The sequence below is a fragment of the Schistocerca cancellata genome, chromosome 9 (assembly GCF_023864275.1).
Source record: "Schistocerca cancellata isolate TAMUIC-IGC-003103 chromosome 9, iqSchCanc2.1, whole genome shotgun sequence".
Taxonomy (NCBI): Eukaryota; Metazoa; Arthropoda; class Insecta; order Orthoptera; family Acrididae; genus Schistocerca; species Schistocerca cancellata.
In genome coordinates, this window is record NC_064634.1 from 131980928 (window position 1) to 131997397 (window position 16470).

The 16470-nt window shown below is 39.6% G+C and overlaps 2 protein-coding genes across 4 annotated transcripts in view; one reads left to right on the forward strand and one right to left on the reverse strand.

The window, feature by feature from the left end:
- LOC126101153 (ribonuclease P protein subunit p29) overlaps positions 1-12673 on the reverse strand; it is a 108902-nt gene extending 96229 nt beyond the window's left edge. For both annotated transcript variants that reach the window (XM_049911847.1, XM_049911846.1), the window contains exons 1-2: positions 12389-12673; positions 1164-1324 (exon numbers count right to left, since the gene is read on the reverse strand). In XM_049911847.1, coding sequence (XP_049767804.1) covers positions 1164-1324; positions 12389-12410 — 183 coding nt within the window. In that variant the 5' untranslated portion in view covers positions 12411-12673. The remainder of the gene's footprint in view (positions 1-1163; positions 1325-12388) is intronic.
- Positions 12674-12844: 171 nt separating this feature from the next.
- The window catches only part of LOC126101152 (N-acetylglucosaminyl-phosphatidylinositol de-N-acetylase), a 106248-nt gene continuing 102622 nt past the window's right edge, over positions 12845-16470 (forward strand). The window contains exon 1 of one of the 2 annotated variants that reach the window (XM_049911845.1): positions 12845-13358. In XM_049911845.1, coding sequence (XP_049767802.1) covers positions 13007-13358 — 352 coding nt within the window. In that variant the 5' untranslated portion in view covers positions 12845-13006. The remainder of the gene's footprint in view (positions 13359-16470) is intronic. The other variant, XM_049911844.1, reaches the window with a different exon arrangement.

Genomic DNA, 16470 nt, shown 5'->3' on the forward strand with positions numbered 1-16470 from the left:
AGACCTTGATCAAGCGTTACTTCGTTTTAACTGTACGGTATATGTTATATTGCATTTAGGAACTTTCGGATAATTGGGGTAATAATAATAATAATAATTATTACTATTATTATTTTACAGAATGATAATAGATAGTTTTATAAAGGGGTATTTATACTTCGGAGTGATCATTGCTTAAACGTTACAGTCAGGTCAGTATATAATTTTAAGGGTGCTTAGTGCAACCAGGAATGGAGTACATCCACTCCCTTCTTAACTGTGTTGCTTGTGGGGTATCAGAAGCAAGTAAGAGGTCAGTACAACCTTCGTAGGCTGAACATGCAATGCAAAAACAATAGGATGTTTATATGTAGCCTCTGGATTGAACAGAGAAATGGGAAGAGCAAACTCTGAAAGTATTATAGGCTTAAAATGATATAAATCAAAAATTTATTGGAAAAGAGTTTGATTACCACCACATAAAACTGGGCAAGGCAATCAATTGATAACTTGATTACTTTTAAGAATAGTTCTACATTAAAATGATATTAAACATGAGAACAATCAATAATAAAAACAGAGCTGAAACAAGATAATACGTTGAACTTGCCTAGAGTGTTGGGATATTATTCATAGTAAATAAAATTAAATGATATATGTCATGCCCTGGTGGCTTCCGTTTTACTTCTAAAGTTTAAAGAAAAGAAAATTAATTAGATATAAGTTTGGGTTAAAATGACAAATGTGGTGAAAGATGTGAGTAATATTAATGTTGATTACATAGTTAAGTTTTTCTTTTTGAAGATGACAACATTATTGAATCTCATTATGAAGTCACATCTAGAGAAGTTTACAGGAAAGTCTGTGTCAAATGAGAAAACTCTAAAAATGTTTTACCTTCACACTTTATATGAAGAAAAAGTGTCAGACAGATAGCAACTAATGACTGTGAAGAGCTCTGAAGTACAAGAAAATGTCCCAGTGAGTTGCAAATCTGCTATTCTTGAACAATGCAATCGTGTCTTATCATACTATAGAAAGATTTAAGGCTTTTGACTCAAAAATTAATTTCTAAAATTTCAAAAGAGGCTGTCAATTTCTTCTCAAGACATTCATTGCAGCCAGTAAGTAAGAGACTAATGATTATGCTACCTCTACACAGTCGAAATAAAGTGGAAACTTGCCTTTTTCAGTTCTCCATTTATCCGCTTTGTGTCAGTAGCAGGTAATACTGATGATAAATATGCTTTTACTGCTTGCTCTTTTGAGTCGCTATCAACAGCTGACTGTGTTGCTCCAAACACTCGTTCTTGAAGTGTCTCAGGAAGGGGAGAATAAAGTAATTCTGGAAATGAGTGTTGTCATAGTTAGAATGAAAGCAATGCAAAATGAAACATTAACAATTGTAAAATTAAAGCTATTTAACATTGGCCACTAATCATCCAGTTCATAATTATCAAGTAATGAAAATCGAAGCTTAATTCACTTCATCTTTAGCTATATTTTTTTAGTACTCAAATTAGTGCATTAAAATAACTTTATGTGAAATTAAAATTATGGTAAAATTTACCATTTGCAACATTATTTTATTTACACGAACAAGAAACAGCTTCCCTTATAAAATGAGATTTTCCCAAAAAACATCATGTTCGAAAGGAAGATGAAAACATCCTCACTTTTGATAAAGGGACACCATTCATCAATATGTGAATTGTAAGGGAACGGGTGAAGTAGGCAAGCAATCGTCCACCATCCAGCGTGGTACACATGTTTCCGTCACAGCTGATTCTGCATTGCCGGGTCGCTGCCCGTGCGAGTCAGCTAGCAACGCAGAATAAAAGTGGGTCTTTCTGTCAGCCGGGCAGCTGTTGTCATCAGACACCCTGCTGCGTTGTCAGACACCGGGCTTCCGCATCGCATTCGGGTGAGTAGGCTGTGAGGACACTGACCGCTTCTGAGTATGTATGTAACGATTTTTTAATAAAATTTAAAGTAAATTATTCGACCGTGTTCAAATGCTGATCACCGGCTCACCCTAAGACCCTCACGCCCACCCGCCATCATCCTGACCAGTCAAATACCTTATAAAATGGTGTCAGAAGTGGGATCCTCTGGAAATACTTTCCTGGGGAGAGAAGAAAACCTACAGTCTTCCAAGAGGGTATAGCGGTGATTGGCATTGTTCGCGAAGTTTGTGTTTCATATCCGTACGTGGAAGCAGCACAAGGCAGATACCATCCTCTGTCGGAGCACATCTCTGCAGACAATGCAATGGAACGAGACCCAGCACTGAAGGCAGGACTGCAGCAGATACTGGTTTTGCTTGGCGTGCATGCGAACAGCAATGATGGCAAATTTTTAAATAAATAGAGTGACCGGGTTATTCAGTATGGCAGAGGCACAAGATTTGCAGACTGTTATGGCACAGTTACGAGAAGAAATTCAGCGATTGAAAACAGATTCAGAAAGTAGAATGGATGTGGGACACGTGAATAGTAGCCTTCGGAATGTAGCTGATGAAAGCACAACAGAGTCAGCAGTAGTTAAAAATTCTTCTTTGATCCCCACAGTTCCGGTCTTCCATGGGAAGTCTGATGATGATATTCACGTATTTTTTAGTAAACTGGAAAACGCAGCAAGTTTAGGATCCTGGAGTGATTTAGATAAAGTAACCGTGACGAAATTGCGAATTCAAGATGATGCACTCGATTTTGTTACGTGTGATACCATGTGCACTCGAGCAGCTACCTATGACGTTTTTAAGCAGACACTGGTGCAATGGTACAAAGGGAAGAAGACAGCAAGATTTTACAGGGAACAACTGCACAACATGCGTATATTGGACGGAGAATCTATTGAGCATTTTGCTGATCGCATTAGAAAAGTGAATGCTAATATGTATGAGCTCAGCGAGAACGATTCGTACAATGAGGAAAAATTGTTTGAACCAGGACAAAGGGCATTAGATATGTTTTTGAATGGGTTGCAGGGTGAAGTCAGATTGGCACGTTGTGAGACATTTGAAGAAGCCATACAGACAGCAGTTCGATTTGTGGAAGAGCTACGGAGACCTCAAATGGACCGCAAACCAGATCGGCGTGTGTTCGAAGCTTATTGAGGAACCAGTTATGGTGGGAACGGGCAACAGGCGGCCAATACTCGTAGGAAGAAGATTCGGTGTTTCGTTTGTGGAAGGGAAGGCCACATAGCGCGGAACTGTAGAGGAAGGAATGCAAGGAGTACATTAAACGACAGAGGGGACGGGAGGGCCTCCACTACTTCCGCCCCCCAAGAAGCGATAGTTACTGCGAGCTCCACGAATGACAGTTCTGAAGGCCTGCTTGTTAACGCAATTTACCGTGGACAGAATGTCTGTTTTCTAGTTGATACAGGGGTTCAAATTTCTCTAATGTGGTGCCATGTAGTTAAAGAGAGAAGCTGCAGGCAGTGGAGTTGTACCATTAAAGGGTTAAATGGCAACCAGGTGCACAATTATGGAGAAGTTGTGATTAACTTCGTGATAGACCAAGATGAATATGAGGCCAGAATGCAAGTGATAAGAAGTAGAGAGAAACACTACGAAGGTATACTAGGGTTGGATTTCCTGTCAGCTAACCACGCTCAGATTGATGTAGCAAAGAGAGAATCCGATTCGGTCATAATGATTATGGCTACAAGAGACAGACTCAAAAGAATGTTAGTGACGCTGAGGTAATGCGCAAACCAAGTAGCGGCACAAGTATACCGTTCCGAGTCGACATACATTTGACTGAAAGTGAGCGCATCCCCCAGGGAACAGGAAAAACACTGTATATCGACATGAAGATAACGAAGTTCTGAGGAAGTAATTTGTTGTTAACAGAGCCATCAGTAAATGGTTTGCTAGACCAGAAGCATTGTTATGTAGCAAGAACTGTCAGTGATATTGAGGACAAACCAAATAGGAAACTGCGAGTTCCAGTGAACATTGCTAACATGAGTAATGCAGAAGCGGAATTACCATGCGGAACTCCTGTGGCAACAGTATCGAACCTAGATCCACAAGACGTGATAGAAATCCCTACCAAGGAGAAAGATACACAAGTAGCAACTTATGGTCCACTGAATGTCAATACAGGAGAGGCAACTGTCGAAGCACGTGGATCAGTCGAACAAGAGCTGGTTACTAAATTAAACCATTTATCGCCGGAGGATCGGGAAATAATTTTATCAGTGCTACTTAGATACTCTGATCTCTTCCGTGAGCGGGATAATCTTCCAGCAACTCCATTAGTTCAACATAGAATAAATACCGGAAGAGCAGCAGAAATGGTTCAAATGGCTCTGAGCACTATGGGAAATAACATCTGAGGTCATCAGTCTCCTAGAATTTAGAACTACTTAAACCTAACTAACCTAAGGACATCACACACATCCATGCCCGAGGCAGGATTCGAACTTGTGACCGTAGCGGACGCGTGGTTCCAGACTGAAGCGCCTAGAACCGCTCAGCCACACCGGCCGGCGAGGAGCAACACCTGTCGCTCAACGACCATACAGAATTCCTTATGGCCAACAAGCCTTAGTCGATGAGATGATTAAAGAACAACTGGAAGCCTGGTTTATTGAACACAGAGAGCCATCTGATCCAGCCTGGGCCTCCCCCATCGTGATCGTAAAAAGGAAATCGCCTACAAGAGAACAGAAGTACCGATTCTCTGTTGATTACCGGAAGCTGAATGCTGTGACGTTACCAGATATTCATCCATTACAGGATCTTGTACACTCGTTGGATTATCTTGGTTTGTGCAAAATCTTTTCTGTTTGTAACCTAACCAACGAGTACAATAAACTGACTGTACATCCAGACAATCGGGCTAAAACATCATTTATTATGCCTACAGGTGTGTACAAGTGTAACCGTCTTCCTTTCGGTCTACGGAATGTGCCAGCAACATTTCAACGTCTGATGGATACAGTCCTCAGAGGACTAACCCCCACACAATGTCTGGTTTACCTCGATGATGTTATTATCTTGTCAGGACATGCAACAACACTCTGAAGGATTGACAGCTGTTTTTGAGAGACTACGCAGAGCAAAATGCAGGAAGTATGGAAGCATGTAAAGGCTCGGAACCATCAGTCCTTTTTGCAGCAGGCCGCGCAACACGATCGCAGAGCAGTCGTACCTAAGTATTGCGTTGGAGACTTAGTCTATTTGAGTAACCCAGTGTTGAAGAAGGGTCACGTTAAGAAATTTAAATTGCATTGGAAAGGGCCATATAAGGTCCTTGAAATTATCTCCCCTGTCACATTAAAAGTCCAATTGCCGTTTCACTCTATCACAGTGCACGTGAACCGTGTAAAATATTTGAGCAATCCAGCACCGGAACCAGCTGATGAACCAGAAGAACGACCCCGAGGCAGACCCTGGAAGCAGCTAAGACATCCGGAGAGCACTCCTGGCGGTAACCAGCCCGTGTGCCGCTGACGCCGAGATCCACAGTGCAATACTGAGGAGCCAGGTCGCCGCCAAACGTGCCCCAGTGCGGCCCCGAGCTCCCCCTCGTCAATGTATTTGCTACGTCCGAGACAAAACTAAGCATGTGCTAAGTGCTTATACATCGTTTGCAGCAGTGTGCAGTGTCTAATTGCGTATGTGCAGAAGTGGAAGTGTGTTATTCTGGTAACAACTAACTGAGTCAGTGTTAACATTGTTCTTACTGCAGAAGACTAACTTCTTGCCTTCATTATGTTAAATTTAAGGATAATGATTGTTTTTGCTTTGATCATTTGCTTTTATTTTAGGTTTTGTTTGTCTTTTAGAATTCTTCCGCATCAATCTGGTGTTCTTTTCCAACCACAGGCTAGTATGGTAGCAGCTAGTGGTAATTTTAAGATTATTTTGAAGTATAACCTAAGGTGAGGTAGAGGAGCAGTTTCAGAACATAAGTGAACTCATGAACCTTATTGAGGAAATTCCAGTCAACCATACGATATGGGATCCAGCACTGTCATGGTATCATAGTTGGGTTATGGCTAAAAACCAAGTCAAGGTAGCCTTTACCGTGTGTAGAAGGGAAATTGATTGCTTTTTAAATCTTTTACCCCACAATAATCTTGTTAGACGTAAGCGGGCTTTGTTTGAGTTTGGTGGCAATATACTCAGAACTGTCTTCAGAACATTAACTAACAGGGACTTGGTTGACGTGAGTAACAAGTTAGAGCAGCTAGGGGAAGAAGTACATTCCAATGGTAAAGAACTCTCTGAACATTTAATGATACTACGAGATATGCAGCAGACAATTACTAATAATACAGTGTTCATTGGTAAGGTTGTTAAGCAGTTCATAGCTCATTTTAGGGATCTGTACAATGAGACTACAAGAGTCCAAAGGGAATTACGGAACGAAGTCAATATCTTGAATGCCCATGTAGAATTCAATACTTTGTTGTTTAGGATTACCGATAGTTCGTCAAATGCATGACTAGATGCTTCTAATCTGAGGCAGGCCATTGAAACTAGCTCAGCTAATCATTTGAGCAGTGTTTTGCTGCATCCTAAAGATTTTTTGGCATTGCTAATAGCTACGGAAAGGAAACTAACTAATCCTGCGACTATGATCCTACCTGTCAATATGCAAAATTTGTATTTCTACTACCAATTGAGTGATGTAGATGCAACCATGATGGACAATGAATTGGCTCTCATTGTCACCATTCCCTTAGCAGACTCCAGACATCACTTTGAAGTTTACTGCGTGTATACCTATCCAGTATTTTGGGCACCCCTCCATACCTATGTTCAGTACCATCTGCGGGAGTACTTTTTAATTAGTCAGGACCGAAGATATTTCTTAGCTTTATCTCAGAGCACTTTGCACGAATGTGAGCAAACAAAAAAAAAAAAAAACTTGTTTGTCCTTTGAATATCATATTTTTCGACAGTTGTGTATACAGCTGTGAGAGAGATCTCTGAAAACACTCACTCAACCCTTCCTACAACGGTTCGCAGAAGGTATCATCTACTCTTTCAACTCAACAATTGACCTGACCTTCATGTGTAACAAGTCCTTCTCCCCCTTTACCCAAAAGATACAAGGTAGTGGTTTTGTGGTAGACATAGAAAACTGTGAGCAGTCAAGTGACTTTTTCCATGTACCCCAAATATCCCAAGGCACCTTGTATGTAGTAGTCAAGTTATCTGTAACTCCCATTTCTACTGCATTCCCTAATAATACTTACTTATTTGAGTCAATGAATTAATTCAATTTTAATTTAAGTGGGACAGTCAAACTGTACAACCAATTAGTTCAATCCATAAGTACTAGTGGCAACGGCTGAAGATTAGATGGGTAGATCACATAACTAATGAGGAAGTATTGAATAGGATTGGGGAGAAGAGAAGTTTGTGGCACAACTTGACCAGAAGAAGGGATCGGTTGGTAGGACATGTTCTGAGGCATCAAGGGATCACCAATTTAGTATTGGAGGGCAGCGTGGAGGGTAAAAATTGTAGAGGGAGACCAAGAGATGAATACACTAAGCAGATTCAGAAGGATGTAGGTTGCAGTAGGTACTGGGAGATGAAGAAGCTTGCACAGGATAGAGTAGCATGGAGAGCTGCATCAAACCAGTCTCAGGACTGAAGACCACAACAACAACAACGTGCTTTTAACAGTAATAACCAGTATCGACAAGCTACTCAGATTACCATTACTTTAAAGCTTTCCATTGGACTAACTACAACTTTTGCAATAATTTTGTTATGTTTGATCACCTTTGGTTTTTATGTATTAAAGCAGTCAAGGCCCTCTGCAGCTGCTGAGCTAAAATGCGTTACTGCCGGTGACACTGTAGTTGACTTAGCAACTATTGTGAATGAAGCCTAAGGTTATTAGAAGTTATTTGGTACAGGATTGATAATGAGCCACCAGGTAGCTCAATGTGAATTTTTATTCCCTACTGATTTGTTTCTTGGTTTGGAGTCTTTAGTTTCTCATGTTGTTAATAATTTGAAATTTAATTTTTTTTTTATTTTCCTTTTTTGTTTGGTACTAGGTATGGATTGTACCACAAAATTTACTAGTAATTTGTTAGTTCCTGCTGTGGGTAACAATATGGTCACTACATTTAAATATTTTCGTATGGCCTCGTGGTAGAAAGTGTGATGTGTGAGTAGTGCAGTGAATTTATTAAATCAACCAAAGTCACTAGTTATCAAACCAAGGAAAAGTACATACGGCAATGCTGGCATTACAATACAGGTATTTGCACTCTGAGCAGAAAGGGTTTCTGGGTCATTAATGGTTATTTTGTTTTTCTATCGTGTGTATGTGGGTATGAATGACATGCGAGGCTAGATGTATTTGTCAGCTGACTTTGCGTAGTTAATGCAGTTCATTCTTATGGCTCTTTGTTCTTTATTGTAGGAAGTGTCCTGTGCGTGCTTATGTACGAAATCATCTTTGGGCTATGGGTATCAAAATTTATGATGAAGTGGTTTTTTTTTTAAATGGTTTGTCTTGTTACTTCAACCTCTTATTTCATAGGTCATACTGGTGGGTGTCATGGAGTATGTTGCAGTTATTTTGGTCTGGTTAGGTTTGATAATAGTTTGTTCTGTTAGCTGTGGTCTAGCGGTATCATGGACATTGTTTAAAGTTATACAGGACAAGTGGAATGTTCAATATCCAAACTCTCTCTTTGTTATTGTGGGTCTGTTGATTGTTGATGTTTTCATTTGGTTCATTTTTGCATTACTATTTCTTCTGGTACATCTTCATTATTAGGCTTGTCAAATATTTCGTTCATACCCACCTAAAATGCCCAAATTTCCGTACTTGTTCCATTAGTTTCATGCTGTTTTTGCAATTAAACATTTTTTTGTGTTTTTTGTCTGTTTGCATGTATAATGTATCTGCTTGCATCAAACATAATGAGGTATCTTGAACAGAATGATTTCCTCAATGCAAACCAGCTGGATTTCAAAAGTATCAATCACGTGAAACCTAACACTCACTTTTCTCACATGACATACTGAAAGCTTTGGTTCAAGGCAGTATTTCTTGATTTCCAAAAAGAATGTGATCAGTATGACACCTACACTTATTATCAAAAGTTCCATAATATGGGGTATCAAGTGAAATTTATGACTAAATTGAGGACTTTTTGGTAGTGAGGACACAGCATGTTATCTTGGATGGAGAGTCATCATCAGGTGTAGAAGTAACTTTGGGTTGGTTGGTTGATTTGTTGAAGGTATCAAACTATGAGGACATCAGGGCCTTTGGGTTAGAGAAGGAAGTCTGTTCTACCCTTTAGAAGGAACAATCCCAGCATTTGCCTGAAGTGATTTAGGGAAATCATGGGAAACTTAAATCTGGATGGCTGGATTCGGGTTTGAACCACCATCCCCCCAAAAGTGAGGCAAGTGTGCTAACCACTGTGCCACCTCACTTGGTGTAACTTTGAGTGTGCCCCAGGAAAGGCTGTTGGGACCCCTCTTGTTCACATTTTATATTACTGACCTCGCAGACAATATTAGCAGTAAAGTCAGACTTTTTGTACATGATGCTGTTATCTATAATGAGGTACTACCTGAAAGAAGATGCATAAATATTGAGTCAGATGTTGGTAAGATTTCAACGTGGTGCAGAGATTGGCAATTCTGTCTAAGTGTTCAGAAATGTAAAATTTTGCCCTTCACAGAATGAAAAACATAGTATTCTATGACCACAGTATCAATGAGTCACCACTGGAATCGGCCAACTCATACAAATACCTGGGTGTACCATGTTGTAGGGATATAAAACAGAATGATCACGTAGGTTCAGTCGTGGGTAAAGCAGGTGGTAGACTTCGTTTTATTGGCAGAATACTGGGGAAGTGCAGTCAGTCTACATTTACATATCACTTGTGTGCCCAGCTCTAGAATACTGCTCAAGTTTGTGGGACCTGTACCAGATAGGACTAACAGGTGATACTGAAAGTATACAGTGAAGGGCAATATACTACAACACCCTAGGTATCATTCACATAGGGATTATGAAGATAAGATTAGAATAATTACTGTATTAACACAGGCATTCAAACAATTGTTTTTACTGCACTCCAAATGTGAATGGAACAGGAAGGAACCCTAATAACTGGCACAATGGAACATACCCTCTGCCATGCACCTCATGGTGGTTTGCAGAGTATAGATGCAGATCATATTATACAAGCGTTAAGTAGGGCACAGATTATAAATGGTCTATGACGTATGAGTATCCGACATATTGATATCATGAATCAAAGCTGAAATGTCTTGATACAATTTTTGGCAAGTTCCATGTACAATAGTAAAATGATATGCTCCTTAAATGATATTGATAATAAAATCACACTTAAAAGAAGATCTACCATCATATACTCAAAGAACTGAGCTCTAGAATGTAAGTTGCAGTAGAATCCCAAAAAAGAACTGATTTTGATACACTCTCTTCTGCAGACCAAGTCATATTTAAATAAATGAACAGTTTTTCCACCATGCTGTTAAGACGAATTCCATTCCGAGCATTTTAATATAGGCTACAGACAATTTCAAATAACAATTATCTGCTGTTTCAATGAAAATGTTTGATATACTATTCAAATAAAGAAAAAAATATAAACCATATCATATAAGACTTCATACATCAGTATATGAAGGCCTTAATATATTCAGCCAACAGAAAAAGTTCCAAAAGTATGTATCCCATTTTGTGGCGCATTCTCGAGCAAAATAGGATGCATACGAGGTATCAGACCTATGTTTAAAGTGCCAAGGTAAAATAAAGCAGCAATTGTAGAATCAATAAAAGACTCATTAGTTAAAACTTCCAGGCTGAGATGCCGTGGTCAATCTATATACTACTACTTCCTGACGTTTTGTTGCCAACTGCGGACAACATCGTTGGCTCATCTCGGAAAATGTTGTCTGCAGTTGGCAATGAAATGTCAGGAAGGAGTAGCTTTATAGATCGACCATGGCCTCTCAACTCGGAAGTTTTAATTAATGAAGATGCTGGGCATGAAAGCCATTTTATTAAAAGGATGCTTGCATTTGAAGGTATCTGGTGTTTACACGTGCCAAGCAAACTTTGAGAAAAGAACATACAGGGCAAACAGTTCACACTGTACCCAAGGTTTGTAGAGTGTAAATGATACATCAGGGTCTTTTTTTAAAAAATCAGTAATAATGGAATACAAACTCATGGCAGAAAGTAAGAACTCCCTAGGAGCTACAAAGCTTACATCTCATGTTTCATTTAACTGTGCTTGTGCAATAAATATTGCAGCAGAAATTCAGATAGTCACATTTAGCCTAAATTTGACAGAACTGGCTATTATCATACTGGAGTCTAGAGCTGAGCATTAGAGATGGAATGAATGCTCATAAAGAAGCACAAGTAAATATTTAATTTCATAGGAAGGTGACGGGGCTTGGGGCTGACTTTCTTCTCCCGTCCCTTAATTCTGGTCTGAGGATAGCCGAGGCTGCACTCACTTCACTGTCCACCTAGTGCACTCAAAACACGAACCAGGTTATGTCACTCCACCGGTGTTACTATATGTAAGGAACACAAACTGGTTCACTGATACTGTCATCTCCTGATAAACAATACAGTGAATGTCTTTGAAATCTCATGTTTTAATTCAAAGCATAACATGACTAGAAAACAGATTAAATTTTATACATGGATCATGTCACAATAAAACTCTGAATCCATATTGTATACTGTCAAATATTTCAGAACTTGGCATTTCGATGAATGATAGTTCTACTTCCTCGCATTCAATAAGTCCTAAGAATCCACATTTATAGCTCGTGACCTGCTCAGTTGGTTTCTTCCAGCCTTAAATGCATTCAAACTTTCCATAGCACTATTGTATGAGCACTTGATAGCCCAAATTGACGTAACTCCATCATCTGGTACAATAATAAAGAGAGAGGAGGAACGGGTCATATACATCAACACGCAACAAAATAGGAACAACAAACATGATTTGTGTGTGTGTGTGTGTGTGTAACAGACGAATATTTCGTTCATGTGTGACAAACATAACGAATAATGAATAACTTATTTATATTATGAAACTAGTTTGTTCCATGTATAAACATAACAGCATTATCACTAAGTGTAAACGGAATGAAGACGTTCATTTGTTACAGTAGGAAACTGGCCTATCCTTATTAAACAAATCTGAACATTTTTATACCTCTGTATAAATGACATTTCTCTCCTTGTACTCGGCTGACAACTCCTATATCGTTGTAAAAGCGATTCTGGGACGACTAACTACAATAATATACTATTCTTCTAATCTTTATGAACATTTGCCGGTACTAACACTAAATATAAATACTGAATCATAATACTTAATATAACGGTTCACAAAACTTCACCTGTAACTCCCTTTTCTGCCATTGTTCATACCTATCCCACGCAGCAAATCGTTCTAATATAAATCAATACCGCACTATCGTAAATATTCACGCACCTCCCCTCACTCCACACTACAGTTGTTAAAGTGTTCTCCGTTCTGTTTGTGACTGCATCGTGTTTGTTTAACAGTGTGCGTTATTCAGTTGTTCGCAAATAGGTGGTAAACAATTGGATACAATTGCCAACACTACCATGTTCGTAAGACTTAATGTCTTCGTGTCATTCACAAGAACAGGAACAATTTCAGTTTTGATCTTAAGATAACTGGAACCAAAAGAACATGCTGTACTCGCAAACACGACTGTTTATCTTAAACGTGAAAATTTAAAACTCTGTTGATGAACAATTCGACCATGTTATATTGGTCATGCTCAGCCACTTGCCGTAAACGTAAGAAACATCCGATGATCACATTGCGTGACGAGTGGAGTGCAGTGTCGGGGTTAGAGTGTGGGAGTAATATGTGCATAATAATATACTAATGAATAGATTTGATGTTAAAGTTTTGGCTGTGAAATTTTTGTTTGCGTAAGAGTATGTATTTCGGTTTTGTTAAGAAAAGGCGAAAGGTATAACTAATGGACGAATCACGAATTTCTTTAATGTCGATTTTCATTGATATTTTCCATGACCGTATGGAAATAGTCAGAAACTTTTACAACACGCTTGTTGATGAATCAGTACAATATGCCAAAGACACCACACTGCACCTGACAATAGGATTGTTTTTGTATATTGTAGCATGTGTCGGTGTTTATTTTGCAACAGTGTACCTGAAAGTTAATGGAAGATGGGGAAAGATAAAGTCCGTTAAAAGAGTTTTATTTGTCACCGCTCATCCTGATGATGAGTGCATGTTTTTTGGCCCAACGATTTTAACCTTGGCGAAACAGAAAGACTGCGGGATGTACCTGCTATGCCTTTCAAATGGTGAGTAGCTACAGGTCTTATTAACCATATATTATTGTAAGATGAATAAATAAATCCTCGTTTTTGTCATGATGTACTTATCAAGTTAATAGTGCAAGTTTTCGCAGAACGATTCAGTTGATTATATTCTTTATATGGGGCTAAAGATTACACATGTAGTGGACTCCACATTTTCGTATGTAATGTGCGATATTCAAACGTAATATGTACCAAAAAAACTTGTCTGGCATTTGTCAGTTGGATAATATGTGCTAGTCTTCCTGAATTTACGTTGCAGTTTTCGCTTTTATAAGTAAAAGTGCGTTAATTATCTCGCAACTGTCGGCACCATGATATACTACTTAGCAGTGTGTTACTACAACCATTATTTCGCCTAACCTAGACCACAGGCTCTGTGTGAAGGGGAGGGGGGGGGGGGGGGAGACATAACATTCACTTCCATATGCGAGCATGGGGACTGCCATATAGAATTCCATGATATGTTGCTCAAGCTTTTTTGTTACTATTTGTAATTCTTATCAGTATATTAATAACTGAAAAGCCGTATAGAGATAAAACTAGGACGACTAAACGGCAATAAGCTCTTCAGTTAGGGCACTTAAATTTGATAACTGTGTGGCAGTATTGTATGCTTGAAACTTCTTGCATTGGTCTGTTGTACCAGCCCAGCACATTTACTGAAAGAAAATACTTTTTGTGCAAAGCTTTCGCCTTACTGTGTTAGAACTGTTTCTTCCCATTTCCTTTGTTTTAGAAACCTCCAATTTGTTTCTTTTCATTTTTAATTAGTTAGGCTGGTGTCATTTCTTCACTTTAGACACTACAATTCTCCATTAACTCTACTATCTTACCTCAGTTAACATTCATAACAGAAGGAGGAAACTAACTAGTTATTTTTACTCAAAAAGTGCAGTGCTCCAGGAGAAATGATCTCAAAAATTAGTTATTTTTACATTTGATTGTCAGTCAGTCTATATTAACTGAGGACTGCCCACTTAGCCTCTCTACGGCACCTCTTCCCCCTCTACCCCCCCCACCCCCTCCATTCCAAACGTCAGTGTTATCTAGAGTTAAAACAAATGTGACACCAAGTGCGGGTCACCCACTGGAGTATTGTCAGACTGATTGGATGCTACTGATGAAAAGATGCGTGGTACTGTGATCATTACCATTCTTCTTAATCTCTTGGCCATGGGGCTATGCGGTTATAAAAGCCGGTTTTAACCTATCACAGGAGGTTGTGGTAGGCAAACCATATATGTCAATGCAAATGCATCTTCACAAGGTGGTATGGCTTTAGGGGACGTCATGGTGGCTGCATTGACATCTGGGTCACATCATAACACTCAGATGCACTTACTCTATTTCAAGTCTTGAAAAATAAATGATGCATGGCAGCATGTCAAAACCTGCAGATTTGTTTGTATAACTATTGGATGAAGTTGGATACTTCAAAATCATTATTGGAATTGGTATCAAAAAAATTCTTGTGGTGTATATAGCGCACGCACACACACACCAGCAGCTTTTGCATTCAGATCAGCTATTTGATAGAACCCCTTTCCAATACTAAAATATTGGCACTTGCCAAATTGCACAATCTATCCACAGAATAGTGTTTAGCTACTGAAATGGCACTGGCCTAGGTAAGGGAATTCAATGGAGAAAAGGACACTTGCAGTAAAACACTGGCAGAACATTTTGCCTTGACATCCACTGGACACTTTGCTACTGCATGCCACTCAGTACACGGCTAATTACCGAAACAAGGGACACTTTGGAATGTGTCACACATGATGCCTGCTACAGTAGCACCACCACCACAATGAATCCACACCGGCATGTGAGGGGCCCAAGGGTTGAACTGAGATCCTCCTAGCCACCGAGCCACTGGGTTGCATGCCAGTGCCAGTTGTCACCAGACATCTGTCTCATACTCAACAGGCTGTGTCAGCCTGCCATATCAGCCTGGAATAACTTGCGCACTGGCCAGGGATGTTGACTACTCTGTGCTGCATCATGCACGGGCTGTACTGAGCATAGCAGATGCTGGTGACCTACCACAATGCTTCGCCACCTGGTCCATGGCTAAGGCCCACCTTCCAGTGCCCCACCAGATATGGGCTTGAGACTGTCATGTGATTTTACTGCCCTTGAGCAGAGTCTGCCTTCCATCAGAGCACAGCTACACTCTCTGCACTACAGTTCGAGCTGTTGTGTCTTCCTGTGGCTACATTTTTGCCACAGTAAACAGTAGTAAACATCCATCAGGTGGTTTGCACAGCCTTCTGATGTCTGAAGTGGTCCAACAGTATTGATGTGTATGTACTCGAATTGCTGATTGGTGGAACAAAAATGCTAAGGTGACATTGTGACTAACGTTATTCTGCCACATTGCTGGGCGAAACATTTGTGGTCCTTTTCAATCTTGGGCCAGTCATATGGTCTCCTGACTAGATGTATTGTCGGTTTAACTTCTGGGTGGAGCAGACGGTGGTAGAAGGAGATGGCCTGTGATGGAACTCATCCATAACGAATGGGAGTGCAATCTTTTTTTAAAGGACATATTTTCTGTTGACTGTAGAAATTATTTATTTCACAATTGCTATTTTGGTCTTAGGGCCTTTTTCAGGTGGTACTGCAAAAGATTTTGTTTCAGCTTTTCAGACTTTAAGATCCTCTGACATGTATACATGTCATTGTCAAAACTAATCTTTTTCACTGTAGAAATACAGTAACATCAAATGAGTGCGATGCTCTGTATATAATGAAATGGTGTAAATTATTTGAACTGTTACCAGTGTTATGCATAAATTGCTACAAGTCAGTGTTCTAACACATATGGCAACAGATGCTAGCAAAGATTGAGGCCCAGGGGTTATATAAATGAAGGCTATGTTATGGGGAGAGTTTCCACCTTCACAATTCAAAAAACCCAAGTACTGGTATTAGGAATACAGGTGGCACAGATGAGGAATACTGGTGGCACAGATTATGAAGCAGTCATTGAAGTCAAGCACACTGTGTTGGCTGGCATACTAGCAACTCTGTGGTCCAGCTGTCTCGTGGCTTAGTTTGGTGGTGACCATTCATGTGGACAAACAATTTGTTA